Source organism: Budorcas taxicolor, chromosome 1, assembly GCF_023091745.1.
Source record: "Budorcas taxicolor isolate Tak-1 chromosome 1, Takin1.1, whole genome shotgun sequence".
Classification (NCBI taxonomy): Eukaryota; Metazoa; Chordata; class Mammalia; order Artiodactyla; family Bovidae; genus Budorcas; species Budorcas taxicolor.
Window position 1 is genome coordinate 10,061,737 of NC_068910.1, and position 27,989 is coordinate 10,089,725.

General features: G+C 61.1%; 3 protein-coding genes across 7 annotated transcripts; 1 reads left to right on the forward strand and 2 right to left on the reverse strand.

The window, feature by feature from the left end:
- Positions 1–25,552, forward strand: RNF123 (ring finger protein 123). 3 transcript variants are annotated; one of them, XM_052637965.1, is made up of 39 exons: positions 1–121; positions 1,689–1,806; positions 2,059–2,143; positions 4,731–4,810; positions 4,937–5,031; positions 5,370–5,424; positions 5,537–5,622; positions 5,900–5,986; positions 6,200–6,267; positions 6,458–6,583; positions 6,946–7,060; positions 7,145–7,249; positions 7,657–7,782; positions 7,892–7,984; positions 8,056–8,129; positions 8,803–8,920; positions 9,089–9,182; positions 9,387–9,448; positions 9,636–9,707; positions 9,893–10,013; positions 10,517–10,618; positions 11,827–11,941; positions 12,399–12,499; positions 12,867–13,012; positions 13,304–13,387; positions 14,133–14,240; positions 17,371–17,548; positions 18,294–18,368; positions 18,519–18,606; positions 18,694–18,781; positions 18,862–18,946; positions 20,171–20,310; positions 20,416–20,604; positions 20,689–20,764; positions 20,974–21,058; positions 24,568–24,710; positions 24,859–24,953; positions 25,063–25,148; positions 25,220–25,552. In XM_052637965.1, the coding sequence occupies exons 2-39, from the start codon at positions 1,725–1,727 to the stop codon at positions 25,338–25,340; spliced, it is 3,849 nt and encodes a 1,282-aa protein (XP_052493925.1). In that variant the 5' UTR covers positions 1–121; positions 1,689–1,724; the 3' UTR covers positions 25,341–25,552. The 3 variants fall into 3 exon arrangements, with proteins under 3 accessions (XP_052493925.1, XP_052493913.1, XP_052493920.1); XM_052637953.1 differs by having other exon boundaries at positions 11,827–11,933; positions 12,301–12,499; XM_052637960.1 differs by having other exon boundaries at positions 22–121; positions 1,696–1,806; positions 11,827–11,933; positions 12,301–12,499.
- Positions 21,384–23,915, reverse strand: AMIGO3 (adhesion molecule with Ig like domain 3). Its single transcript, XM_052637975.1, has one exon. The coding sequence runs from the start codon at positions 23,786–23,788 to the stop codon at positions 22,247–22,249; it is 1,542 nt and encodes a 513-aa protein (XP_052493935.1). The 5' UTR covers positions 23,789–23,915; the 3' UTR covers positions 21,384–22,246.
- Positions 25,502–27,936, reverse strand: GMPPB (GDP-mannose pyrophosphorylase B). Of its 3 annotated transcripts, none has more exons than XM_052638012.1 (9): positions 27,831–27,936; positions 27,590–27,723; positions 27,394–27,474; positions 27,258–27,306; positions 26,978–27,120; positions 26,610–26,768; positions 26,445–26,523; positions 26,243–26,370; positions 25,502–26,159 (listed from the first exon to the last, which is right to left on the reverse strand). In XM_052638012.1, exons 2-9 carry the CDS (start codon positions 27,716–27,718, stop codon positions 25,770–25,772), a joined length of 1,158 nt encoding a protein of 385 aa, XP_052493972.1. In that variant the 5' UTR covers positions 27,719–27,723; positions 27,831–27,936; the 3' UTR covers positions 25,502–25,769. The 3 variants fall into 3 exon arrangements, with proteins under 3 accessions (XP_052493972.1, XP_052493980.1, XP_052493984.1); XM_052638020.1 differs by having other exon boundaries at positions 25,502–25,901; positions 25,977–26,159; positions 27,590–27,933; XM_052638024.1 differs by having other exon boundaries at positions 25,757–25,901; positions 25,981–26,159; positions 27,590–27,933.
- Between the last annotated feature and the right edge of the window lie 53 nt (positions 27,937–27,989).

Below are 27,989 nucleotides of genomic sequence, written 5' to 3' on the forward strand. Positions count from 1 at the left end.
CCGGGCGCGGGTCGGTGCGCGTGCGCGTGCGCGGCGGCCGCTCGGTTTGGCCACGGACGGGCGCCGTAGCCGAGAGCTGGGCAGATGTTGTGAGCCGGGACTCGGCGGCGAAGGCTAGCGGGTGAGTGAGGGGCGGCCGGGCTCCGAGATGGGCGGGCTTCCCCGTGGCCCCCCTTGCGTCCCCGGCCCGTCCAGTTGTGAGAGTGCTAGCCGCGCGAGGGATCGCAGCCTGTGGTGCCGGACTCCGGGCCGGAGCTGGCCTGGAGGGTCCTCCAGAGCTTGGGGCCGGGACGGAGGCGACTTGGGGGAGACTAGCGGTGCCCTCGCGTCCTTGGGGGGGGGCTTCGATTCCAAGCCCGGAACCCTCGGCGGGGCTGAACGGGACGACGTGGCAGGGAGCCCCCGGACAAAAGTCAAGGCCCGCCTCCCACCTGGGTCCTCAACACCTGACACCTGGAGTGGGTGTCTGGAAGCTTTGCTCATCGGTTCCGTGACAACGTCTAACCTGTCAGGCACCTGCTCTGTGTCAGAGGGCCGGTGGTGGGCGGCAGGGCAGGGAGTCGCCTTCCCGAGGGGCAGGCGTGGTGCGGACTGGGAGCGGGCAAGAGGGTGTGGCGGGAGCAGAGGAGCTGTTTGGGGTGAGATAAGAGAGAGGAGTTCTGTTTCAGGCATTGCTGGCGGACTAGGCTCTAGACCCGCACCGACTAGTAGAACTTTCTGTGATGATGGCAATGTTCTTTATTTTCCGTGTGTAATCCAGTAACCATTAACCACATGGGGCCAGGGAAATCCTTGAAACGTGACCACTTTAATTGAGAAATTGATTTTTAAATTTTTTAACTTTTCCCGACCCAGGGATTGAACCCGCATCTCTTAGGTCTTCTGCTTTGGCAGGCGGGTCTTTACCACTAGCGCTGCCTGGGAAGCCCTCTGAAACTTGAACAGAAATTTAAAGAGCCTAGTGGGTGCTGTGTTGGCTAGCACAGCTCTAGATCAGTGAGGCACCAGCGACTTAGTGCCCCTTCGGAAGCAGCTGTAGCAACACCATGGTGTGTGAGGGACGAAGAGCAGTGGGAACAGTGTGTTCTGTAACGAGGGCAGGGGTGCTGCTGTAAGGGGATAGGATGCTGTGTGTGTGAGTGGGGACAAGAAAACTTGCAGACCTTTGGAACAGAGAAGGGAGGAGGATCCTGGAACTGAGGCAGGGGGTCCTGGCCTTGGATGTCAGTAAGACTTGCAGCTGGAGATGGCACCAAGGCCTTTGGATGGTGGACTAGGTGTAGGGTTCTCTCTTCCACATGTGGACCCAGCGTGGCTGATAGCCGAGAAGGATGCAGGAGCTCTGCTCCTGGGCCACCTCCCTTTGGACACCTGGGTCTGATTTCCCACTGGGTTGAAGCATTCGTTAATAGTTTGGTTTAACAAACACATATCTGGCATCTGCTCCCTGTCGAGGCCTGAGTGAGCACTGGGCCAGGGTGAGGTCTGTCCTGTGTAGGAAGTGGGAAACCCCTGCTTGGAGGGCCCCAGGGTCTGGCAGAGCGGTGAGAGACTTCCTGGGTTGATGCGTGTGTGAGTGCCCATGTAGTGGCTTCACCTGTTCCTAGGCCTTCCTGACACCCCAGGATTGAGGTCAATATGGGAGCCCTTGGCTTCCTTAGAATAGACAGGCTCTGCCTCTGCTTAAGCCCTCAGGACTACAGGCTGCCCACAAGAGATGAAAGATGGCGTCCAAGGAGGGCGGCATGGCTTTCTCGCGCAAGAGCTACAAACTGACCTCAGATGCTGAGAGATCCAGGGTCACAGGTAAGGGCTGGCAGGGCAGGGAGGAGGCTCCCAGTGTTGAGGGAAGCAGGAAGAAGACACAGAGGCAAGCATGTCCCGGGTCCACTGAACCCCAGGCCCTCCTGCAGCTCCCTATACCTGTGAGCCGCCTCTTCTCCACCAGCAGCTGTGGAGCAGGGCACCCACCGGGACTGCTCCTCTGGCCTCTGTGCTGGCAGGGGCTGGGAGCCACACTGACCGTGTGTCCCTTCTCCTTTCTAACCTGTGGCCCAGGTATTGTGCACGAGAAGCTGCTGAGCGACTACCTGCACCGTGTCTTTGCCTCTCCTGATCAAGGACCCGCGGCAGCCACCAGCAGGTATGGCCAGATGGCTCTCCCCTCCCTCTGCAGGGCCAGACCAGAGGCAGGAGGTTGGGGTGTGGGGAGGGAGGCTGGGCTCTGGGTAGGCTGGCTTGTGTTCCATCCTTGCTCTGCCCCTCCTGACTGTGAGACCTGTGGCCCAGAGAGTCCAGAGTCTTTGCCCTGGCGGTGCTGGCACCTCCCTTCTGCGGGAGTAGCGGAGGTCAGGGGCACGGTGCAGGGTTAGTCCTCGGTGTGGCACTTCACCCCTGCTCTACACGCAGTATCTGGTCTGTGTACCTCTGCCCTTACCTCCAACGCACCCTGGCCCTCTGTAGCCTCTGCTGGATCCATAGTATGCAGACTCCCCCAGCCCTTTATTCCTTGTACGTTTAATGTATTTAAGTTGAGCTTATATCCAAGTTATAAGTGCAGTTTCGCAGCAACTTGTAAAAGCAAAAGCATCTGCCATCTTCTTCTAATATAAACGATCACGCGTGATTCCATTTTGTGTTCTTTATCTCATAATGTATGCAGTTTGGATTTTGCCGTATGGGAAATTTGGTTAAAATTTTTGTCACTGTCAGTTTCTTTAAAGTTATTGAGGAATAAGCGGCATACCATAAACCGTGTATTTAAAGCACACCATCTAGTAAGTTGGGTCACAGATAACCTGAGAAACCATCACTGCATGGACATACCCCCAAGAGTTTATAGGAGATTTAAATCCTGTTTTTGTCATCAGAGGTTATTCCTGACTGGTTTTCTACACGACAAATTGATACGGGTGGGCATCTTTTAGGGCCAGGAATCTGCCTGAGCACTGCCCTGGTTTAGGGGGGATTTGGTTTTTGTAAACAGTGCTGTGTCGATGCCCAGGGTTGGGATCATGTGCCTGGAGTGTTCGAATCTCAGTCACTCGTAGGACTGCTGGTGAATTTCTTCTTCAAAGGGTTCTGAACATTCTTCCTCCCTGTAGTGAGGCACGGGTGTCCCTATGTCTCAGCCCCCTCGCCAGCCAGCCTTGTTCTGTCTTGCACAGTCTCTGCTCACTGGGCAGGCCCAAAGGGCCCCCTCTTCCATTTTAGCAGCCATGGTGGCCAAAGGGTTTCCACTTGTGGAGGGCTGGGGCCCACCTCTACCCCAGCCCCAGTCCTGGCCTGTCCCCAGGCCACCCGATCCCTCCCTCATGTGACAGCAGAAATGATCCTGCTACCACTGGCGCCGCTGTTGCCAAGAGTGAGAGCAGGTGGCGGAGCCGTTAGTCAGTGGTGGTGGGGACGCAGAATTCTGGGCCAGGACCTGAGCAGGCCAGAAAGGCCAGGCCAGGGCTGAGGGTGGCCAAATGGGAGGTGCTGCAGGCATTCACTGAGGCCGAGTCTCAGACCGCCTGCCCGCAGCTGCTCTTAAAAGCAGGCACAGGACCGGAGCAGCCCTCCAAGCATGGGCCTGTAAGAAGTGCCCTTGAGGAAGTCTGCTTGATCTGTGGGCCCGCTGGGGGTGTTAAGAGACAGAGGGGCTCCATCCTTCCACGTTACTGGCAAGGCACCCCATTGCACAGCTGCCTCCTGGCCTTAACCTGGGGCTCCACAGCAGTGGGGAGGAGACTTCGTGGGTCTCTCTTTCTTGCAACTAAAGGTCAGTTGTAGCTCAAGGTGTGGGAACATACGGCCCCTGGGCCTGGGCTGAAGCTACCTAGCCAGAGAGTCGGTGTGCTGGCCCATCCCTGTGCCCTTCCAGGGCCTGACCTCTCAGGCGGTGAGCAGGGTGTGACCTGGGATTCGACATGGAAGAGCAGGTGCCAGCAATCTGCGGGCTGGATCCGGTTGGGCCTCGGGCCTCTGCTCCTGGAGCCCTGCTAGTTACCACCACCTCATTCCTGGCTATTCTTAGCAGCTGAGCTCAGGATTAGCTGGCCAGCATTAGGCAGAGCTCTTTCTCCTCTGGGCATGTGTGCTGGGAGGATGAGGGGGCCACTCAGAAACATCCTCCCGGCCCCTCTGACCGGGGCAGGTGGCCTGCCGTATGCTCTCCTCTCCTCTCCAGGTGGGTCCAGGACACAGCCAGCCAGAAGCTAAGAGGGCTGAGCCCTGCATCCTCCTAGGACATGTCTCATTCAACACACAGGCTTCCCTGGATGGGACCACAGACCTGGGGTCAAGGACTGGACTAGCTGGTCTTGGTACTGAGCATCCTGGGGTTCTGCACTTCTCCCAACCCTCCTGGCCCAGGCGTAATCAATAAGCCACCTTCAGGAGTGGGCAGGTCCTGGGCTACCCAGGGAGCATTATTTCTCGGACTCTTCACAGCATATCTGACACATAGCTGTTGTTCCATTTGTACAGATGAGGGGATTAAGGCTGACAGAGGGCTCGTCCTCCTTCTTTTTTCTTTTCAAATCAGTCTTGCAATGCTCCAAGTTTAGTGGATAACCCAGTCTTCTGACCCCCAGCACCCTAGAATGTGGGACCGGCACACCCCTTGTTCTGGAGTCTGGGCAGCCGCCCTCCTCAGCTCAGGAGAAGGGGACTGGGAGAGGGGTTTGGTGTCATCTGGCTGGTTTCAAGGACTTGGGGGCCCCCTCTCAGCCTCTCGCTCTCCCCAGGAAACCCCTGAACTTCCAGAACCTGCCAGAGCATCTGGACCAGCTGTTACATGTGGACAAGGAGGAGGAGGAGAGCCAGGGTAGGTGACAGTGTAAATCTGGAAGGGGCTTCGGGCGCTGGGTGGGCCTGGGGGGCTCAGTGCCCTCTCTGTGTCTGCCTGAGCCTGTGCCCGGCCCAACGCCTCACCCTCTTCTCTGCTTTTCAGAACAGGTTGAAGGGCGGCTTGGCCCGTCCACTGTGGTCCTCGACCACACAGGTGGCTTTGAAGGGCTGCTGCTGGTGGATGATGACCTCTTGGGGGTGAGCAAGGGCAAGGCACGGGGCCCCAGATCCAAGCCCTTCCTGATGTGGCCCATTGAGTCCCCAGCCCCCAAACCCTCCTGACAATAGCCCCGAAACGCTCTTGGTGTGACCCCAACCCCAAGGTCTTCCCAACACAGCCCCCTCCCATCACGCTTCCAGCCCAGGATCCCTCCTGACCCGGGCCTGGGCCCTTCCGCCCTGTTCCAGCACGGTTCAGCATTAGCCATGACAGGTGTCGCCACCAAGGCGAGCCGAGTTGGCATGGGACTGTGCTCCCTTGGGGAGGCCCCCTGTGTGCCCGGGAGGAGGCTCACCACCCCCTGCTCCCTACCCAGGTGATTGGACATAGCAACTTTGGGACGATCCGCTCCACCACGTGCGTGTACAAAGGTGAGGCCATGCTCCTCCATGGCCCAGGGAGTTGGCAGGGAGTTCGAGGGTGCAGGCCTCAGACAGGGGGCAGTCTTTGATTCCCTGCCGGGTCTGACACAACTCTTTTCAGGGAAATGGATCTACGAGGTGCTCATCTCCTCCCAGGGGCTCATGCAGATTGGTTGGTGCACAATCAACTGCCGCTTCAATCAGGAGGTACCGGCGGAGAGGGGCCCCTCCCAGGCCTCAGCAGGGCTCAGGCAACCCCCCAGCCCAATGGGGTCCATTCAGGACCCTCACCTGGACTGCCCTCTGGAGGAGGACCGTGTCCCACCCCACCCCACCCCATCCCAGGACACCCCGAAAGCCCTCCTGCCTTCCCTGAGGGGATCAGCCCCCTTCAGTAGAGCTGTGTGAGTCCAAGGCTGGTGCCTGGCGGGCTCTGGTCCTGCCCCTCCCCACTCCCCGGACCTCACAGACGGCTCCACCCTAGGAGGGGGTTGGAGATACACACAACTCCTACGCCTACGACGGCAACCGGGTACGCAAGTGGAACGTGACCACGACGAACTACGGGAAGGTGAGGCCACCTCACCTGCTGCCACCCGCCCTCTGCCCCTCCCGCGGCTCGATGCGGGCAGCAGGGAGGGGGTGGAGGGCACCAGAGGCGGCACGGACTCAGGTCCTCTGTCCTGTGGTCAGTCTCCCCTGGTGCAGTGCAGATGCAGGTGAAGGGGCAGTGTGGGCAGGGCCCTGGGCTTCTGCTCATCTGCACGGCATCCTCCCCTGGCAGGCGTGGGCGGCGGGGGACATCGTGAGCTGCCTGATCGACCTGGACGAAGGCACTCTGTCCTTCTCCCTGTGAGTCTCCTCTCTGTCCCCAGCGCTGGCCTCTGGGGCACCCCAGGCTGCCCTCACGGTCCAGGCCCTACTGTAAGGGCTTTGGCTCTGGCAGCCAGAGGGTGGGCAGCCCCCACAGAGGCCTGCTCGCAGGTCCCTTTCAGCCACCTCCTTCTTAGCCCTGGCTCACGGGCCCTCCTTTCTGCTCCAGGAACGGTGTGTCACTGGGCACCGCCTTTGAGAACTTATCCAGGGGCCTGGGCATGGCTTATTTCCCAGCCATCAGCCTCTCCTTCAAGGAGTCTGTGGCCTTCAACTTCGGCAGCCGTCCGCTGCGATATCCTTTTGTGAAGAAAGCTGTGGGTGGCTTGGGTGCGCTTGAGGAAGCTGGGAGGGGGGGGCTCCCTGTGGGCTGGGGGCGGGCCCTGCTGCCATGAGGAGTAAACGGGGTATGGCTTAGGTGAGTGTGAAGGATGATGCTTACACTAACCATCGTTGCTTCAGTTGAATAGTGAAGAGCATGACGTGGCAAGAGAAGTTTCAGTCCACAGAGAAAGGGGAGGGAGCGGTATGGTGCAAGCTAGGCAGTCTGACCTCGCAGCCCTGCCCTGGAGCCCAGGCCCCATCCCAGGGGTCTCGGTGGGAGCGGTGGGCTTGCTGAGCCACAGAGCAGCTGTTGCTGGCTTAACTCGGTGGTACCTACCCAGTGGCGGGCTACCGGCCCCTGCAGGACCCGCCGAGCGCCAGCCTGGTGCGGGCACAGAGGTTGCTGGGCTGTTTCCGGGCGGTGCTCAGCGTGGAGCTGGACCCTGTGGTGAGCCGGTGTCCGGGTCAGGTGGGCTGGGGGCTTTCTGCGGCCCTCCACCCCTCACTGTCCTCTCCTCCCCGGCATCCCCAGGAAGGGCGGCTGGTGGAGAAGAAGAGCTCTGAGTGGCAGTTGCAGGGCCAGCCCACCATCCTCCTCACCCTGGCCCACATCTTCCATCATTTTGCATCGCTCCTGGTGAGGGGACACGAGGGAGGGGAAAGGCCCAGGCTGAGGGCTGGGGTGCTGAGGTGTGTGAGGTCCAGCCACATCACCTGGCAGGGCCCCCATGACCAGAGCTCTCAGACCTCAAGGACGTCATGGGGCAGCGAGGGGTGGGGAGGAGGAGATGCTTCCAGCTGAGGGTGTTGGGCTTTCTAGAAAAGATCCAGGGGTGGTGACATCCCAGGCCAAGGGAACATCCTGTGCAGAGCCCCAGAGGGGCCGTGGGGCAGCAGCCTTTCCTGTGTCTCCGTCAGACCCCGGCAGGGCTCCTCCATGTCTTAGGGGTCCTCCAGGGGGCCCAGGAGCAGGGTTGGGTGCAGTGGGGGCAGCCTGAGTGGGATAGAAGGCCGCCACCTCACCAGCCCCTGGCCCTGGTGCAGTGCGAGGTGTACGTGGTGGAGGCCGTGCTCATGAGCTTCCTGCTGGGCGTCGTGGAGGCGGGCCCCCCCGAGCAGGCGCAGACCGTGGTGCACCATGTCCTGGACCTCCTGTGGCTCTTCATGGAGGTGAGGCCAGGACGGGGGAGGTGTGGGGAGGTGTTGGAGCAGGCCGCACGGACGGCTGGCCTGAGGCTGCCCTCGGCGGCTCGCTGTGCAGCCTGACCCCCTTTTCCAGGACTACGAGGTGCAGGACTGCCTCAAGCAGCTGATGATGTCCCTGTTGCGGCTCTACCGCTTCTCGCCCATCGTCCCTGACCTGAGCCTGCAGGTGGGAGCTCCCGCCTCGGCCCTGAGCCCCCTGGGCCTCTCACGCCCCCTCTGAGCACCCTCTCCCCACAGATCCACTACCTGCGGCTCACCATCGCCATCCTCAGTCACGAGAAGTCCCGCAAGTTTCTCCTTAGCAACGTCCTGTATCCTCCCCTTGCTGCCAGGCAGGCCAGCCCTGCGGTGCCCGCTGGGGTCAGCAGAGGCCCTGGGAGGGCGGTGTGCCTTCAGCCAGGGCTCCCCACAGAGGCTCAGGAGGGCCAGAGCCACCTTGTTTCAGGACTCAGCCTTCCAGCACTTTCTCTCCAGAGCAGGGAGGGTAGCACTACGCAGAGGTGGGTGAGGTGCCACTCCGTGCCTGCGCTCTTCAGCCAAAGCGTCGCACTTTTATCTGTGGTCCATGGCGGGTGTTCATGCGAGATCTTACGGAGTCAGCTCTTGTTTCCAGAAAAACATGGAGAACCGCAGGAGTAGGAAAGAGAGCATGGTTTCGGGCCCCTGGCTGGGAAGCCTGTGCCGGTAGCTGTCCTGTCTCTCTGGGGTCCTCAGCCTCTAGGAGGCAGAAGCAGATGGGGAGGCCACAGCCTTCCGCCCAGCTGTCCCAGCATCTTCTGCTCCTGTGACAAGCTGTGATCGTGTGCTTGCAGGGAATTGGGTGGGGAATTGATAACCACAGCCCTTTCTCAGGGCAGACAGGCACACAGCAGCCACGGGCCCCTGGGAGGGAGGTGGTCAGGCTCTGGGAGGGCTTCCCGGGGGGACTCGCGAGGGTGTCCAGGGCCCTGGTGGTGAGCGGAGCTCTGCCTTGACAACCACCAGCTTCGATGTGCTGCGGTCCATCGTCTTCTTTTACATCAAGAGCCCGCTGCGTGTGGAGGAGGCTGGTCTCCAGGAGCTTATCCCGACCACGTGGTGGCCCCACCGCTCCCCCAGGGAGGTGAGCGTGCCTGAGGCGGGTGGGCTTGGTCTCAGCGAGGGCTGACCCAGGCTGTCTGGACCACCTGCGCTTGGCACACAAGGCCGCTTCCTAGTCTGAGGGCTGGAGCAGGGCTCTCCTGGGTCCTGGGTGAGTCTTGCTGTCTCAGATCCCCCTGCCCCTGCCCAGGGCAAAGAGGAGGTGAGGGAAGAGACCTCTGAGGAGAGGCTCCGGCGGCGTGCCTACGAACGGGGCTGCCAGAGGCTCAAGAAGCGCATTGAAGGTTGGCCCCCAGCCTCGGGCACTGGGTGGGGGTGGAGGATTTGTGTGCAGGTGTACTTGGGGCGTTTGGTGGAAAGCATGCTTAGGTGGGACACAGGGATTCCTGGTGGTGGAGCCCTGATCCAAAGCTGCTCCCCCCGTCCGTCTCTGGGAGCCTGGGGCCTGGCCCAGCCTGAGGGTGTCCTGCTCCCCACCCCACCCCCAGTGGTGGAAGAACTACAGGTCCAGATCCTGAAGCTGCTGCTGAACAATAAAGATGACAATGGGGTGAGTGACTCCCAAGCCTGCCTGCGTCCCTGGTGGGGAGGGTGCCAGATGGGACCCAGAGACCCAGAGGGCAGGGCTGGCACGGGCCCTGTGGCAGGGTGCAGGGCGCAGGCTGGGATGCTCCGCTGGGTCCAGCGTGGGCCAGCGTCCTCAGCTCCTCACAGCCTCAGCTTTCCTTCCCCCAAAGGGTGAAGCTTCCAGGTACATCTTCCTGACCAAGTTCCGAAAGTTTCTTCAGGAGAATGCCAGCGGCCGGGGGGTAGGTGTCCCCACCACGGCCCCCCGGCTGTGTCGCGGGATTTGCACCTGGCTTCGGGCACTGTCTGCTCATCTCCTGCTGCCCTGCCCTCCCCACTGAGTCCCGGGCCCCAGGGCAGGGCCTTGGATGAGGAGCAGGCTGGCCTCTGGGCCGCACAGACGCGTGTCTCACACCCGTGTCTACAGAACACGCCCATGCTCTGCCCCCCCGAGTACATGGTCTGCTTCCTGCACCGCTTGATCTCGGCCCTGCGCTTCTACTGGGACGAGTACAAGGCTTCAAACCCACGCACCTCCCTCAGTGAGGGTGAGTGTGGCCTGGGCCCCACGTGGCAGGCGCTGGGCAGAGCTGGGCACCGGGCAGCCCCTGGGCATTGGCTGAGGCCAGGGCTGGGGGTGCTGTCCCAGGCCTCCTGCCTGATGGAGCCCTGCTTCCTGGGGCATAGTGTTTGCTCTGATGGTCCCCAACTTTCTGCCCTCCACAGGCCCCTTTCCTCGGTCCTTGCCCACCCATCCTTTCATCAGGGATGCCTTGGGTGGGCTCTGAGGTGCTGGGGCCTCTGCGTTTGTGTGGAACAGTCCTAAGGCTCAGTGGGAGCAGCCTAGATTGGGGGATCTCCCACAGGGCTGGGTCAAGGCCCTCTGATTTTCCCCTGGGTGACGCACAACCATGCCCCCTTCATCCCAAGCTGTGCCGTTCCTGGAACTGGCCTGAAACGGCAGAGGCAGGAGTGCTAGGGGAAGGCTAGTCAGGTCGGTGGCCTAGGCCAGGGGTCCTGCCGGGCTCTGACTGCTGGTGTGACCTCGCAGAGGCCTACGTCCCACCCCAGATCTTCTATAACGGCAAGGTGGACTACTTCGACCTGCAGCGCCTCGGAGGCCTCCTCTCGCACCTTCGGAAGACGCTCAAAGGTGCGCGTGGGCCCGTGGGTGGTGAGCAGGACAGCTCCTGAGCCAGCCCAGCCTTGACTGCTGAGCTGAGCTATGTCCACCAGAGGGCGCCTGAGCTTCCCACCTGCTCAGCGGGGAAGATGCTGCTTTCCCTCCTCTGCCTCGGGCTGTCGTCCAGCTATTCCTGCCCCTGCACCCACCCCAGAGGAGGTCTGGGAGCCCTGTCGTGAAATCCGGGGCTGATGGATCGGGGCAACCTTGGGGTCTCAGTGAGGGGTGGCATGGGGTGAGGTGGCGCGTGTTTGCTGCTTGAGCTGCTTTCGAGGATGAGCACAAGCGGCTCCAGTGCAGAGGGCTGAGGGCACGGTGTGAGCGGTGGCAGAGGTGCCAGCGGTAGCCCAGCACGGCCTGGAGAGCTGTGCTGGAGAGGAAAATGAGAGGCGGGAAGCTGTGGGAGACGAGGCCTGGGAGGCTGCAGGGTGGAGTCTGAGGGCCTGTGGGCTACAGAGTTGCTGGAGGCTCCTTCGGGGACAGGGGTAGCTTCGGAAGGTCCTGAAGCAGAGGAGCAAGGTTGGGGTTGGGAGTCTGCATCGTAAGAAGCTCCCTCTGGACGCTGGGATGTGGAGGGTAGAGTGCAAGGGCCCAGAAAGGAGACAAGGGAGCAAAGTCGTCCAGGCAGCAGAGGAGATGGGAGGACGTGGGGGGGAGAGGAGGGGTCAAGGATGACCTCAGGCTTCCTGCCAGAGGCTGTGAGGTTGAGGCCCCCTCAGAAACAGGAGCTTCAGGAGAGGGTAGTGCGGTGTGTTTGAGGGCCCAGCAATGCAGCCGGGACGAAGGCCTGGGCTGGAGGCGGAGCTGTTATGTCTGGCTGTCAGAATAGAGGTGGAGATAGGTCTGCAGTGAGGCAGGGACAGCTCTGGATCAGCTTCAGTTTACGGAGCAGGACAAGGAGGAAAGTCAGAGGAGTAGGGGGGCCCTGGACAGAGTGAGGTCATGGAGATAAAGACAGAGGGAGTGACGGGAGAGCCTCCTGCCTCATGCAGCAGGACTTGCCCCACGAGACGCAGGGCCTTGGGGTGAAGAGTGAAGGCTGGGTTGGAGCAGGTGGACGGCAGGGTGCAGGCACCGTGGTCAATGTGATTCCAGCACCCTCTTGCTGCCCTGAGCAGCTCCACCTGTGACCCCTCTCCCCTCCACTAGCCTGAGAGCCTTCCTTTCCTTCCTCCTAGATGACCTTGCCTCCAAGGCCAACATCCTAATCGACCCGCTGGAGCTCCAGGCGACCACCATGGATGACCTGGATGAGGATGAGGAGCCAGCCCCGGCTGCGGCCCAGGTGCCGCGGTAGGGGCAGGTGGGGGCTTTGTGTTGGGCTGTCCCTTTAGCATCAGGGCTGGAATGTCACACAGGCCATCTCCCCATCCGTGCCAGCAAGGAGCTTGTCACCCGGCAGGGTCCCGTGCTGTAGGGGAGGCGTGGAGGGCCAGTGTGTGGGAGGGCTGCCAGTTGCTGAGGTGATACAAGACCCCGGGCCTTGAGAGGCACAGTGAATGCTGGGCGGGGGCAGTTGGAGGACGAGGTGCAGCCGTGCGGTAAACAGGGCCCCGTGGGGCCTATCCCCCAGCCCACGAGTCAAGGGAGCCCCGAGCGGGCCCAGGCCCTGGGATTGTTGAGTGGAGTCTGGCCTCCTCTCTCCACCGCAGCGCCCCATGCAGGCCTTGGCCGTGGGGGGCGCGCTGCCCCTGCCTCGGCCTGGCTGGCTCAGTTCTCCAACCCTGGGCCGAGCCAACCGCTTCCTCAGCACCGCAGCTGTGAGCCTGATGACCCCACGGCGGCCCCTGAGCGCCTCGGAGAAAGTGAAGGTCCGCACGCTGAGTGCAGAGCAGAGGACCCGCGAGGACAGTAGGTGCCAGGCAGGGCCGGGCGGGGCCCCCCTGACCGAACCTTCTGTCCTGTGAGACTCTCGCCCGCAAAGCCAAGTACACCCGTTCCCTCCTGGTCCTGTGGCCTGGCAGCATCTCAAGGGTATGGGAAGTGCACTCTGAGGGCGGGAAATCGATGCTACAGAAATAGGTCCTGGAGGCAGGACCTTCCCCACCCCCACCCGGCTCCCACATTCTCCCTGCAGGTCCCTCCTGGGGCCTGAGCCCGGGCCGCAGGTGAGGGCTCCCTTCTCCTGCTGCGAGGCCCCTCCTGGCTCCATAGGCTTAGACAAGAACTGGAATGGCCCTGACCCTGACCCTGACCCTGTCCTTCCCCTGTTCCCTAGTCGAGGGTAGCCAGTGGAATGAGGGCCTGCTGGTGGGGCGGCCCCCTGAGGAACCTGAGCAGCCCCTCACCGAGAATTCCCTGCTGGAAGTCCTAGATGGCGCCGTCATGATGTATAACCTCAGTGTGCACCAGCAGCTGGGCAAGGTCTTGCATGCGTGTGTCACGTGTTGTGTTTCTGCGTGCATCTGTGTGTGCCCATGAGCCCACTTTCTGCAGGGGTGCCTGGGCACAGCTGTGCATGTGAACATACGTCACAGCAAGACTAGTGTTTCTGCCAGTGCCCTTTGGGCCTGACCCAGTTGATTTCTGTGGGAGGGGGCTGTCCTCCTAAGGTGACGCATTTGGTGGGGCTGGGGTCCGGGCTGTGTGGAGAACCCTGTGCGAGGTGCCCAAGGGTCCCCCTGGACGTGTGGTGTCTGCTGTCCGGTGCTCTAGATGGTGGGAGTGTCCGACGATGTCAACGAGTATGCGATGGCCCTGCGGGACACAGAGGACAAGCTCCGCCGGTGCCCCAAGCGGGTAAGGTGGCCGGGCGGGTGGAACTTGGGGAGAGTGGGCTGTGGCAGAGGGCGGCTCGCTCGCTGGGGGTCCCCAGGGAAGCTCACGAGGGAAACCTGCTCCCTGCCCCTGAGGGCTGCCCAGCAGCTCCCCTGTCCCCACCCCCCGCCCTGGCCGGCCCACGGCAGTGAGAGTGGGGCCGGCAGCAGGCCCAGGTCCGGCCTGAGCCCTGTTAGCGAGCTGCGGCCTGTGCCAAGGTGCCTGCAGCCGGCCACTAAGTGCTGACGCACACCCGCTCTCCTCATCAATTATGGATTCGCCCCGAGTGCTTGCTCGGCCACGTGCAGAGTCAGCAGCAAGCAGGGCCTGCCAACCCGCCTCCCCTGGAGTCCCTGTGCCGTAGCTCTCCAAGCTGGGGACCAGAGCCATTCCCTGTCCAGGCAGCCCCCGGCCTGCACCTGCCTGCCCACAGAGCCCAGGCCTGTTCAGGGCAAAAGCAGCTGCCAGCGCTGCAGTTCTAGCCTGGCATTCCTGGGGGGTCCCCACCACGGGCTCAGCTCAGCCCCACGTCCATGCTCTAAGGGGCCCCGAGGCCCTGGCTTGCCCAGGCCCACCAGCAGGTCAGACTGAGGAGGGTTTTGAAGAGTGGAGGCTGGTCCACCCCGCCCTGTGCCTGCCCTGGGCACAGGGGGCCCTGCCAAGCGGGCTGGGTCTAGCTACGGGGCCCTGTGCTGACTGCCCTCTGCTCCTCCTCCTCTGGTGGCAGAGGAAGGACATCCTGGCGGAGCTGAGCAAGAGCCAGAAGGTCTTCTCAGAAAAGCTGGACCACCTCAGCCGCCGCCTGGCCTGGGTCCATGCCGCCGTTTACTCCCAGGTGAGCAGGGTGGCCTCGGCCCGCGGCTGCTCCCTCTGCCAGCTCACGGACTGGCCACTGACTGGGCCCGGGGGCGCCGCCCCTTGGTGCCCCCTGCCCTCCCGGGCCTCGGGCACACACCTGACCCTCCCAGCTCCTCAGGCTCCCTCCCACCCTGTGTCATAACCCGATCTTTTCATGCCCATGAACTCAAGCAGGTGCCGTCCATGGGCCACAGTTCCCTGTTCCAGCTCTCATGGTCCCTCTTAGAGGACCAGTCTATCCCGCCTGCCCCCGGGCCTGCTGCCTGTCCTCCTCTTCTCCCAGCACGTCCAGGGCGCTTGGCCTCCCCAGCCTGAGTCTGCTTCTCAGACTCCCTCCATTCCCTGCTGTTAAGGACACTGGGTTGTTCCCTCCTCACTCATTCATTCCCTCATTCATTGAATAATGTGCCCAGATCCTGGAGAATGCCACATGCCTTCGTGACCTGGTAGCTCAGCAACAAACCAGAAAGCTGAGTCTGCTCTCCCAGGACAGACGAACAGACAGTGACTCCTGCTGTGACTGTTTTGACATCCCTCTCCTGGCCCTGGCGCCCAGCACTTGTTTTATCTCCATGGCTGCCCTGGCATCTCCCCTGCAACCAAGCGAGCGCCCCTGGATGCTCCCCAGGTGCCTGTGTCAGGGCATCTGTTCACCTTCGTGGACATGCCCCTCCCGCATGAGTGGGTGATCACAGCCCTGTCTCTACCCGGCCGTCTCTGCTTGCTCTCTCTCCTGGTGGCTCCTCCCCAACCCCACCCGCCTGCACCTGTCACCCCTCTGCTCCAGCCCCACAAAGATGGGCACTATCTTCCCACCACCGGGATTTCATGCCCATCCACCTCCCTCCATAGGCAGTCTTGCCACCCCCTCCCTCACTGTCTTCTTCACCCTCCCATCTCTCTACCTTCTTTTTGAATCATGATAAACTATACACAACATAAAGTTTACCACCTTAACCATTTGAAAAAACCATGGTAACATACAATAGGTGGCTTACCATCTTGATCATTTTAAATGCATGGTTTAATAGCATTGTGTGTTTACATTGTTGGGCAGCCACCGCCAGAACTCTTTCCATCATCTCCCCAAAGTGAAACTTAGACCCACTAACTCCCCACTGCCCCCGCACCTCTGTTCCCAATCCCGGTTCTCCTTTCTGCCCCTGAAGTTGACTGCGCTCGGTACCGCGCGTAAGCAGACTTTTGGTCACTGGCTTATTTCGTGTTGCATTACCGTCTCACGGCCCATCTGTGCTGTAGCATATGTCAGGATGTCTTTCCGTTTTGAGACTGAGTAAATAAATATTCCGCTGTGTGTGTATCACGTGTTGTTTACCCACTTATCCCTCTGTGGACATTTGAGGTGGTTCTACCTTTTGGCTATTATGAATAAGACAGCTGTGAACATGGGGTGCTAATACCTTTTCAAGATCCCATTTTTTAAAATTCTGTTGGGTGTATACTCAGAAGCAAAATTGCTGGTTCCTGTGGTAATTCTATTTTTAACTTTTTTGAGGAACTGCCGTATTGTTTCTCGTAGTGGCTGCAGCAGCCCCGCTAGCAGGACGCCGGGTTCTAATTTCTGCCTGTCCTCACCAATAATTGTCACTGAAAAAAATGTTTCACTAATAATAATCCTAACCTGTGTAAACTGGTACGTACTTATGGTTTTGACTCGCATTTCCCTAGAGATTAGTAACGTTGACCTTGCTGGGTATTTTATATATCCTTCGTTGAAGAAATGTCTAGTCAATCCTTTTGCTTAGTTTTTAATTTGGTTGTTTTTCTGTTTTTGATTTGTACGAATTCTTTCTGTATTCTGGATATTAACCCCTTCAGTTCAGTTCAGTTCAGTCGCTCAGTCGTGTCCGACTCTGTGACCCTATGAATTGCAGCACGCCAGGCCTCCCTGTCCATCACCAACTCCCAGAGTTCACTCAGACTCACATCCATCGAGTCAGTGATGCCATCCAGCATCTCATCCTCTGTCGTCCCCTTCTCCTCCTGCCCCCAACCCCTCCCAGCATCAGAGTCTTTTCCAGTGAGTCAACTCTTCTCATGAGGTGGCCAAAGTACTGAAGTTTTCAGCTTTAGCATCATTTCCTTCCAAAGAAATCCCAGGGCTTCTCTCCTTCAGAATGGACTGGTTGGATCTCCTTGGAGTCCAAGGGACTCTCAAGAGTCTTCTCCAACACCACAGTTCAAAAGCGTCAATTCTTCGGCACTCAGCCTTCTTCACAGTCCAACTCTCACATCCATACATGACCACAGGAAAAACCATAGCCTTGACTAGACGGACCTTAGTCAGCAAAGTAATGTCTCTGCTTTTGAATATGCTGTCTAGGTTGATCATAGCTTTTCTTCCAAGGAGTAAGCGTCTTTTCATTTCATGGCTGCAGTCACCATCTGCAGTGATTTTGGAGCCCCCAAAAATAAAGTCTGACACTGTTTCCACTGTTTCTCCATCTATTTCCCATTAACCCCTTAGCACATTACAGTTGACAAATATTTTCTCCCATTCTGTGGGTTGTCTTACTGCTCTGTTGATTGTGTTCTTTGATGCACATTTAAAAGTTTTAAAAATATTAATTTGTTTGGCTGCACTGGGTCTTAGTTGAGGCACGTGGACTCTTTAGTTGGGAGCACAGAGTCTTAGCCACTGGACCACGGGAAGTCCCTCGCCCCCACGGCGCCTCTGTGCCTCCACACTCCCGGCGGTCCAGCCCTTTGCTGTCCTGGACTTGGCCGTGGCCGTAGCTTCCTCGCGGCCTCATCCCCACTTGCCCCTGCAGCCACTTCTGCTCTGGGCAGCTTCTGATCACAAGGCACCCTCTCACTTAAGGCCTTGCGTACCTTAAAACAGTGCAGACAGGCTTCTGGCCGGGGCTGTAGCGCTGCCTTGCCAGGCTGGTGGCCTGTCCTGCCTGCCCAGCAGTGCTTGATCACACCTACCTGAGCTCCTCTCCCGCTTCCTGGAGTCCAGCCCTTACGTCGTGCTCCTGGGAGAGTTTTCTTCATCCCCCGACTGGGCTGCACCCCATGTCACTCCCTCACCCCCTGCTCCACAGCAGCCTGGCAGTACCTGTCTGCCCCACCTCCCCCCGCAGGAGAAGATGCAGGACATTTACTGGCTGCTCCGAGTCTGCCTGCGGACCATCGAGCACGGCGACCGCACGGGTTCTCTCTTTGCCTTCATGCCCGAGTTCTACCTGAGCGTGGCCATCAACAGCTACAGCGCCCTCAAGAATTACTTCGGCCCCGTGCACAGCATGGAGGAGCTCCCAGGTGATGGGGCCATTCAGGCTGGGAGGGGGCAGAAAAGCGGGCCTTCATGGAGCGAGCCCCAGGAGCCCTGTTCTGAGCCCCCACAACCCAGAAGCATACATCCCACATGGGCTCAGACAGCATCACACAAGCGTCTGCACAAGTCCCGCTTGGCGGAGAGCCCTGTCCTAAGACCAGCAGCCACAGACGTAACAGCTGCCCCCTGCGTGAGGAGGAGAGCAGACAGATAGAGTAGAGGGCATGAGGGCCCCCCCCCCCGCCCTGACCCCACCAGGACCGTCACTTCCTTCTTGGTGCTGCTGTGGCCCAGGAGCCAGCCGGCCTCTCACCCTCCGCCCTGGCACTGACCATGGGGTGTGGCATCCCATGCAGGGGCAGGTGGGCTTGCAGATCACAGCAAGGAGCGGGGCCCCTGCTGGTGGCCACAAGGAGCAGGGGCTTCTCGCAGACCCCGGATTCCAGGATGGGCTTGGGTGGATTAGGCTGTGGGCTTTTAGGCTCCTGGCCTGTCCCCTGCCCTGCCCTCGGCCTCGGGGCCTGCCCAGCCCCCATCCTGAGTCTGTGCCTTAGTCTCTGCCCAACCATTAGTGAACGTACTGCCAAAAGTCCCCAGATGGCAGCTTGGGCCCAGACTGGCCCTTGTAGCTGGCTCTGGAGCCTGCTCCCCAAGCCCACCCACCAAGAGATGTGCCTGCCGCTGGTGTCCGCACTCCCCACCAGCTCATCCTGTCACCCCACCGTGTAGGCTACGAGGAGACCCTGACCCGTCTGGCCGCCATCCTTGCCAAACACTTTGCAGACACACGCATCGTGGGCACTGGTGAGGCGCTGGACAGAGGGCTCGAGGGGATGGGCACGGGGTGGCACCCTGGGCTGGCCATTTTCTGCACAGATTGCCGCCCAGGTGGAGGTAAGGCATGGGCACCAGGATCATGCCAGGCACCTGCTGAGGTGTGGCCTGTCCTGGCAGACATCCGGGACTCACTGATGCAGGCCCTGGCCAGCTACGTGTGCTACCCCAACTCCCTGCGGGCCGTGGAGCGGATCCCTGAGGAGCAGTGAGTGGGGGTCCGGGGGCAGGGGCAGGCATGCTGCCCTGCACAGCACGAGCCTCACCCCGGGCCCACCACCCATTGCTTTCGCAGGCGCATCGCCATGGTGAGGAACCTCCTGGCTCCCTATGAGCAACGGCCCTGGGCCCAGACCAACTGGATCCTGGTTCGGCTCTGGCGGGTAAGGCTGGCTGGAGGGGAAGTGGCTGTGGCTGGAGGGGTTTCCCTGCCCCACTGACCTCCTGCCTTCTCTACCCCCAGGGCTGTGGGTTCGGGTACCGCTATACGCGGCTGCCACACCTGCTAAAAACCAAACCTGAGGATGCCAATCTGCCCAGCCTCCAGAGTGAGTACCCAGGTCTGGCAGGCAGGGGCCCCTCACCCGCTGCTCTGAGGTTCTCACAGACTTCCCTACTTCTCCCAGCCCGTCCTGGACTCGCGGTGGGCCCCAAACTTCCTGTCCATCCCCCAGGGTTTCCATTCTCTCCTTCCTCCAATCTGAGGACACTCTGGGACTATCTCTGCAGCCCCACAGGTGCTGGCAGCTCACGCACCGAGTGCACCCTGTCCGTTGTCCTCTGACCCAGCTCCCTGACCTCCAGCCTTGTCCCAATTCCCATCTCCTCTGCCCCTTTACTTCCACCTGGTGGTCCTGGATCTTGGATGCCTGAGTCAAGGCAGGGGCACAGACTAGGGGCTGGCCAGGGCCCCAGAGGGTGTCCATGGTGTTGCCTGGAGGAAGGGGCCATTTATTGGGAGCAAAGTCTGTGTTCACTGTCCTGTGAGCCTGAGGACCTTCACTGGGCCCAGCCCAGAGTCTTGGGTGGTCTAGCTTGCAGAGCCTACCTCCCCCACGCTGTACCTGCCCCACAGTGGCTTGCTTTAGCCCACGGGGTGTTTCTGCCCTTGTGGGCAGTGTTTGGGCCTAATGGGGTCCCCAGAGGCCAAGGGCCTTGTGGCAAGTCCTTGCCAGTTGCCTTGGTCCTGGCTCTAGGGTGGACCTGAGCTGCCCGTGGAGAGCAGGGGGGCAGATCCACGTCCTGCTGCTGACAGAACTATTGATTTGCTTGGGGGAGGGCTGGCCAGCCCGGGTGCGGCTGAGGGCTCTGGTTACTGCTGCGTGTCAGCCCAGACTTGGCGCCCACCACCTCAGCCGTCTGCCAAGGCCACGCCAAGGGCAGGAGAGGACAGGAGAATGGCAAGGCTCAAAGTAGGCTCTTGGGGAGGATGGCCTTGACATGAATGGAGAGGGCTCTGGGCCGCCCTGTCTGTCTAGCACACCCTGAAGGGCAGGTGACTGTGGACTTGCTGGCGCTTGGGGGCCATTCTAGAACTCGGGGTGGGTTGGGGGTTGGGAACAACTGCAGCCTGTGGTTGGCCCAGCAGAGGGAGGGGACAGGTTTAGCCCTAACCCCTGCTAGCGCTGCACGCTGTGCCCAGAGGTTCCCAGAGAGCCGTCTCTCTGCGCTTAACCAGCAGCCCCGTAAGGGAGGACAGAGGCAGGCAGGCGGGGCCACTGACCGGGGTGTGATGATGCCCAGCCACCGCCCCCGCCGCCCTGTGCCCGCAGAGCCCTGCCCCTCCACCCTGCTGCAGCAGCACATGGCAGACCTGCTGCGGGAGGGTCCGGACGTGGCCCCCAGCTTCCTCAACAGTGTCCTCAACCAGCTCAACTGGGCCTTCTCCGAGTTCATTGGCATGATCCAGGAGGTGGGTCACAGGGGCTCCCTGCGGGCTGGGGGTGGCAGAGGACGAGGCACCACCTGCAGTGTGGGCAGACCCCTGACGGGTGCCCGCCCATGCGGTGGGGCTCAGATCCAGCAGGCTGCGGAGCGCCTGGAGCGGAACTACGTGGACAGCCGGCAGCTCAAGGTATGCGCCACCTGCTTTGACCTGTCGGTCAGCCTGCTGCGCGTCCTGGAGATGACCATCACGCTGGTGCCGGAGATCTTCCTCGACTGGGCCCGGCCAACCTCTGAGATGCTGCTGCGGCGGCTCGCACAGGTGTGTCCATCTGGGCAAGGGGTCAGGAGCCTGGGGACACCCTAGTGGTGAGCTCCCCCGCACCAACGGGTTCCTGCCCCACAGCTGCTCAATCAGGTGCTGAACCGGGTGACAGCAGAGAGGAACCTCTTTGACCGTGTGGTCACCCTGCGGCTGCCTGGTGAGGACCCAGAAGCCCGGGACCCAGCACACTGCCGGCCTCGCTTCCTCTGCCCGGAGCAATGCTGCCTGACCCAACAGCCTGCACCAGACCGCCGGGGCCTGGCACGCCAGCCTAGCTCAGCCGTCTGTGGGGAGGACGGAGGGAAGCTCTGGAGCCCCTGCAGCAAGAGCCCTTTCGAGGCTCACCCCCCACTCCCTTCCCTGCAGGCCTGGAGAGTGTGGACCACTACCCCATTCTGGTGGCAGTGACCGGCATCCTGGTGCGACTCCTGGTGCATGGCCCAGCCTCAGGGTGAGTACTGGGGAGTGCGCTCCCCTCTGGGGGTGGGCGGGGCCTTCCTGAGGCTCATCCTCACGTGGGCCTCAGTCAGGCCTGGGCACCGAAGGAAGCTAGAAGAAGGGTGAACCCAGTAACGAGTAACTAGGTGGCCGTGGCAGCAGCTCGGAGCAGGAGAACCCAGGACCTCAGCAGCGCAGGCGCCCTGGCCTCGGGCACCGAGTCAGTGCTAGGGGTGGGGGTGCCATCCTACCATGCCAGGACAGCCCTACTGGGCTTCAGAGCTGAGCACACACACCTGGGTCTGAAGCCTCCAGCAATGAGCATGTACTGCCTTTATTGAGAAATCCCATGACAGCTGGATCCAGGACACTTGTGGGCCCCCTGGCCCAGCCCCCCTCCCTGGCCTCCCCACAGTGGAAGCGGTGAGATGCATGTGAAGCCAGGGCACTACTTTAGCCATTAGGGCTGAGACTAGTGCCAGCCCTTAAGAGGATTCTACCCTCGGGGGACAGCGAGTTCCAGATAGGCCCTCTGGTCTCAGCCAGGCTCGGCAGGCTTTTTACAGACAAGCTGGGGGCACAGGCCGTGGCGCCCCTTACTGCTGTCTTGCAAGCCCATGGGAGAGGGCCTGCCCTCGGTGGCCTGTGATGCCCCAGGGGGTCCCTTAAGGAGCTTACTTGCTGCTTGCCTGCTCACCAGACTGCGTGGACTTGTGAAGCTTGAAGTAGGCTGGATGTAGCTGCACGGGGAGTCACAGTTCACCGGAGCAAGGGCTTGGAATTTCCTCTTTGCACCCTGCGGGTGGGGACTGGTCTTCATTTGAAGTCCTCCTCCTCCTCCCCTGCAGGCCGCTCCCTTCCCCTCCCCTTGGGGTTCGGGAAGTGGTCACCACTCTCCATAATGGCTGGCCGCCTCGGCCCCGCCACTCATCCTGGGGCTCTAATTGCAAGGGCTCTTCCAGCTGGGCCTTGGTTCCAATCCTCCTGGGCACACGTAGGCCTTGCTAGGTCCCGGTGATGGGGAGAAGCAGGAGAGAGGTAGGGGACCTGAACTGCTCTACCAGTGAAGGGGTCCCTGAGGGAGGCTGGAGGACCAAGCCTAGGGCTTCCCACCAGCAGCTGACAGTTGTTCGTTCGGGCAGCAGCTGGGAGCAGGGCAAGCAGTGGGCAGGCAGCGGCCTCAGTGGGGGCCATGGGCAGCCTAGGTCATCACCAGACCTTCAGAGGCTGTGGAGCTAGTGGACTCGGAGCCGGCCTTGAGCCGCAGGCCCGAGGGATTGTAGAGGTCGAAGTCTTCAGCTACCGCTAGCTGCACACGACCATTGAAGCCCCTCCTGCCAGGCTCCAGAAAGACCACGTGCTTGTGGACACTGGCTTTGCGGCTGGGTGCGTCGGGTGGCGTGGTGCTGAGCACCGAGGACTGTGCGCTCAGCTCCCGGAGCGGGCTGGGTGTTTGGGGCCAGCGGCGGCAGCGGTGGCAGCAGCGGCAGGTGCGGAGGTAGCAGCGGCGGCAGCCGGGGCAGGGGGGCGCGAACAGGTAGAGGAGCACGAGCGTCAGGCCCACAGCGCAGCCCAGCAGCGTGGTGAAGCCGGTGTTGAAAGCGTTGGGCTCCGGGTGGGGAAAGGCCACGCTCACGTTGTACTCGTGCGTCTGGTTGTGAGGCAGGCGGGGCCCAGTGGCCAGGCACACAAAGACACCCTCGTGCCACGGCTGCACACTCCTGATGGCCAGGCTGCCATCGGCCAGCACGGCGATGCTGCCATTGCGAGATCCTGGTGCCACGAGCAGCTCGTGCTGCGGGGAGACCCAGGCCACGCGCAGGGCTGGCGCGCTGGTGTTGCAGTGTAGCCGCAGGGACCGCCCCACCTGTACGTGCAGCTGCTCTTCTGGCCGCTCCAGGTCCTGAGCCAGGGCCACCGAGCAGTTCTCGAAGACACGGCTGTGCGCGAAGAAGCGCACGCGGGAGGCGGGTACCTTGAAGGCCTGGCAGGTGTACTGGCGGGCAAAGTCGCTCACGGCGCTGAGCCCCCGCTGGTGCCAGCGTCGCAGCAGGTGGTAGAGACGGCAGTCACAGGGTAACGGGTTGTTGTGCAGGTAAAGGCCATTCTTGAGAAAGGCAGGCAGCGCAGCCAGGTCAGGCACAGGGGTGCGTTCTATGTGGTTGGAGGAGAGATCCAGAATACGCAGGTGGGCAGCGCCCAGCCCATGCAGGTGGTTGAAAGAGAAGGATGAGAGTTCGTTGCAGCCCAGGTAGAGACGACTGAGCGTGCCCAAGTGGTGGAAGGCACGTTCGTCCAAGTGCGCCAGGTGGTTATTGAACAGAAACAGCGTCTCCAGCGCTCCCAGCCCGTCGAGGTCGTGGCGGCCAAGTGCCCGCAGGGCGTTAGATGATAGATCGAGCAGCCGCAGGCCAGCACTGGCGTTGGTGAAAACTCCCCGACCCAGCGCCTCCAGCTCATTGTGATTTAAATGCAGGGCGCGGAGCCGGGAGAGGGGCGCCAGCCAGCCGGGGGGCAGGCGCTGGAGCCCATTGTGGCTCAAGTCGAGGTCTGCAGCTGCGGCCGGTAACGTAACCGGCACCTCCCGCAGCCCCAGGCCGGCGCAATCCAGCAGGTCGGCAGCACAAACGCATTTGTGGGGACAGTTATGAGGCTCGCGGGGCAGGAAGCTGTCCGAGTCCTGGGTGCCTAACGTGACACGCAGCAGGCACAGTAGTGTGCTCTGCAGCACCAGCCGGGCCATATCGGAGGCTGCCGGGGCCAGGACAGGGCAGGTCCGTGGGCGGCACAGATCCGAGACTCACCCGCTTCTCCGGTGAGAAGTGCCGGGCGACGGTCAGCGAGCCAGGACGCGGGCTCTGTCTCGCAAGGCCGACTAGTTCCAGGTTTGGAGATGTGAGTTGAGCCACGCCCTTCTCGGGCTTCCCCAGCTCCCTCCTGAGTGCCTTCCTGAGCGCGCTCAACCTTCTAAATACTCCGGGGGGGGGAGGCGATTTCTCAGGGGGCGGGGCCGCCGGCTCCCATTGGCTCCCACTGGAGGGGCGGGGCCGCCGCATCCCGCCCCCCCCGCGACCGTAGTCCTCGCGTGGCCGCCAGGGGGCGCGAGTTTGGCCGGCGGCTTTCCAGAGGACCTGTCTCCCGGAAGAGAAGAGGAAGCCTGGGAGGTACGCCTTCCAGCTGCTTTTTTTTTTTTTTTGAAGATAAACGTGTATTAGGGAGATGGTGTTTTCCTTGAAGGATTGTTGTGTATGAGGGGCAGGTGTTTCTTTTGTAGGGTTAATATGTGAGAGCGCGCAAGTGGACTTTCACCATCTCATGGTGGTGCCCCCTTTGACCTGCTCAGGAGCGGGTCCTTACTGGGATCTAGGCCTTTTCTGGGAGGATCAGAGAGCAGCAGGGAGATAGGGTGGGACGAACAAGGAGGTAATGGGAATGGGCTGGACTTTCACAGGACCCCACCCCTCCAATAAAAAGGATTTCAGGCCCAGGCTTCTGACTTCCCTTGTGCCCTCTCCTATCTAGGACCGAGAGAGCCACGTCAGTGCTCCTGGCTGACCCCTGCTTCCAGCTCCGTTCCATATCCTACCTGTTGGGGCAGCCAGAGCCCCCAGCCCCTGGCACTGCCCTGCCTGCCCCTGACCGGAAGCACTTCTCCCTACAGAGCTGTAAGTGGGCCAGGGAAGACAGGGATTTGGGGCTGGGTCAGGTCAGTCGTCTTAAGAGCAAATTCCCAGGCTGGAAATACTCAAGAGGCACTGGGTTCTGAGGCCACATTTGGCCTGACACCTCCTCCCACCCCCACCCCCGCCACAGATACAGATTACATCAGCGTGGAGGAGCTGGCCCAGGTGGAACAGATGTTGGCACACCTAACCTCTGCATCTGCACAGGCGGCAGCTGCCTCCCTGGTGAGTGGGGCCACAGCAGCTCAGTACATGTCAGCACAACTGTGTGTGTAACGCACACCCACTTGTCTGGGTGTCTGACTCAGCCCACCCTGCACTCTGCTCCCTGCAGCCCACCAGTGAGGAAGACCTCTGCCCCATCTGCTACGCTCACCCCATCTCTGCCGTGTTCCAGCCCTGTGGCCACAAGTCCTGCAAGTACGTGGGCCCTCGGGCACAGGGGGTGGGGGCGGGGCTGTACCGGCCACTGGCACGCCCTCCTGTTGCAGAGCCTGCATTGACCAGCACCTGATGAACAATAAGGACTGCTTCTTCTGCAAAGCCACCATCGTGTCAGTGGAGGACTGGGACAAGGCCGCCCACGCAAGTGCCACTTCCTCGGCTGCCTAGGCCCGCCTGGCCCACACGCAGGAACCTCCACCCCACAACTCAAAGCCAGGCTGGGCCCTGTTCATGAGCCCCTGGCCCCGTCCCCCTCCCCACCCCATCCCACCTCCTCGCCTGTGTGAACCGCGTCAGCAGGGGCCCAGCTGTGCCCTATTTGTGCCTCAGCTTGATTTTCAGTCAGGGCCGCAGTGAGCATTAAATTATTATTCCATACAGTCCCGGCCCAGTTGTTCTTAAGGGAGTGGGCTTTGTAGGGTATGTCCAACAAGGATCTTGCCAGATTATATCCATGGGAGAAGGCAGGTGTCTGGCAACTTCAGCCTCGTCCAGTCCTCCCCAGTCACATGGCAGCGAGTCCAGGGCCTTTGGACGTGTCGAGCCAGCGTTCTCCTTGTCACTGGGAAACGGGCTCGGCCGGCCCCGCAGCAGCCCTCACATGATGATGCGCGGCTCTGGCACCGACTCACCGATGGATTTGTGGGGCAGCACGCTGGCCCCGTTGAGGTAGAGCTCGTCGTTGACGATGACGTCCTCGCCCAGCACTGTCACATTCTCCATGCGCACCTGCGGGGAGGAGGCAGGCGCACCAGTGAGGCAGGAGCGGTCCCCACCCTCCCCACCGAGCCCCGCTGAGCGTACCCACTGGCCCACGTGGCAGCGCCAGCCCACGATACAGGACTCCAGCCAGGAGTGGGAGCGGATGTGGGCGTCTCGCAGCACGGTGCACCGCCGAATGCACACGCCATCCTCCACCACCACACCGGGGCCCAGACTCACATTGGGGCCGATGCTGCAGTTCTCACCGATACGGGCACTTGGGTCCTGAGGACAGCGGAGAAAACCCAAGTGGGCCACCTGTCCTCAAGGATGGAGGGGACAGATCATGGGCTGGGCAAGGGCCTCACCACCAGCACGTTGCCCACAATGCCAGGGCCTGAGCACAGCTGCTCAGGATGCTTCTGTCGCAGTGACTGTAGGAAGAGGCACATGCCGGTGAGGAAATCCTTGGGCTGCCCGATGTCCATCCAGAAGCCTGCAGGGGGAGAATGCATCAGGAGGCTCAGCCCAGCCACAGACCACCCCCACCCGGTGGCATCCCTGCCTCACCCTGCAACTCCATGGCATAGAGCTGCCCTTCCTTGGCCATGACAGGGAAGATCTCCTTCTCAATGGATGTGGGCTGCAGCTGTGAGAGTGGGCAGCTCGTGAGCAGGGTCATGGCAGTGGTGGCCTGTCCTACCCCAGCCCACCCAGCAGCTGGCTTCTACACACCTGGATGCGCCGTAGCACTGAAGGACTCAGGATGTACATGCCTGCATTGATCTTGTTGGACACAAACACCTGCGGCTTCTCCACGAACCGGTGAATGCGGCCTGTGTCTGCCTCACACACCACCACACCGTACTTAGAGGGTTCCTCCACTTTGGTCACCTGAGTGCAGCGGGACTTCAGGCCTAGTCCAGTACTCCTGAGCCTTGATGTACATGCTGTCCTAAATTTCCCATGCTTTGTCCCCAATGTTTAAAGGCAAAAACTGCACAGCTCTACACCCACAACACCACTGGGTAGTTAAGGCTGCAGAGTGGGAGATACTGGGCATGAGGACATGAATATCAGAGAAAGAAAACGTGCTATCTTACCAGGATGGAGCCCTCCTGACCATGGTGCCGGTGGAACTGCACCATGGCTTCGAAGGGGAAATCGCAGATCACGTCACTGTTGAGGACGAAAAAAGGGTCTGCAGTCTCACAGAGCAAGTCTCGGGCCAGGGCCAAGGGCCCAGCTGGGGGAAACGAAGCGGCCACTATCATCTTGAGGGTCTGAGCCCCTGGAACCAGGCTCAGCAATCCCCATCCAAGCTTAATCTTGCCCTTTCCTGGCCCTAAACCCTCTCCAAGCGATCACTCTGTCTCTCCTGACCTGTCCCCAAAGGCTCCTCTTCGTGGGACATGGAGATTCGGATTCCTAGCTGGAAGGGAGAAACGCCTCCGTCAGTTTCCTCTCATCAGAGTGAAGAGCAGGGACCAAGGGAAAGGGCCCAAAGTCAGTACCTCACCTTTTGCTCCTGCGCTTTCATTTCCTTCTCCAACACCTGAGACATATAACTCACGGCCAGAATCACGTGGTCCACGCCGGCCTGGGGGATAGAACAGCGCCGGCCGCCAGGCGGGCTCAGCCGAAGGCACGGACGTCCCCGATCCCCAATCCCTGGCCAGTCCCACGACCTACCAAGACCCCGACCCGGGCCTTACCGCAGCCAGAGCCTCCACTTGATGCAGCAAGATGGGCTTATTGCAGAAGTCCACCAGCGGCTTCGGGATGCTTAGCGTCAGCGGCCGCAGACGCGTCCCATAACCGCCCACCAAAATCAGTGCCTTCATTGCACCTGTGGGCGGCCGAAGAGTGAGTCCGAGGCTCCGAGGTGTCCACGGCCCGCCTAGCGGAACCCTGCCGCACACTCCCGCCGCCGTGCCCTTCACTAGCCAGACTGACCAACTGTGACTCTGCCCTGTCCGCCCAGTCCGCGCTAACGTTAGCTCCGCGGCCACAGCAAACGCGGACGCTACGCCGGACGGACTTCAGGCTCCTACCTCCGGCTGGTGGCGGGCGGGAAGTGACGTGGGGCTCGGGCAGACCAATCAGCTAGGGTAT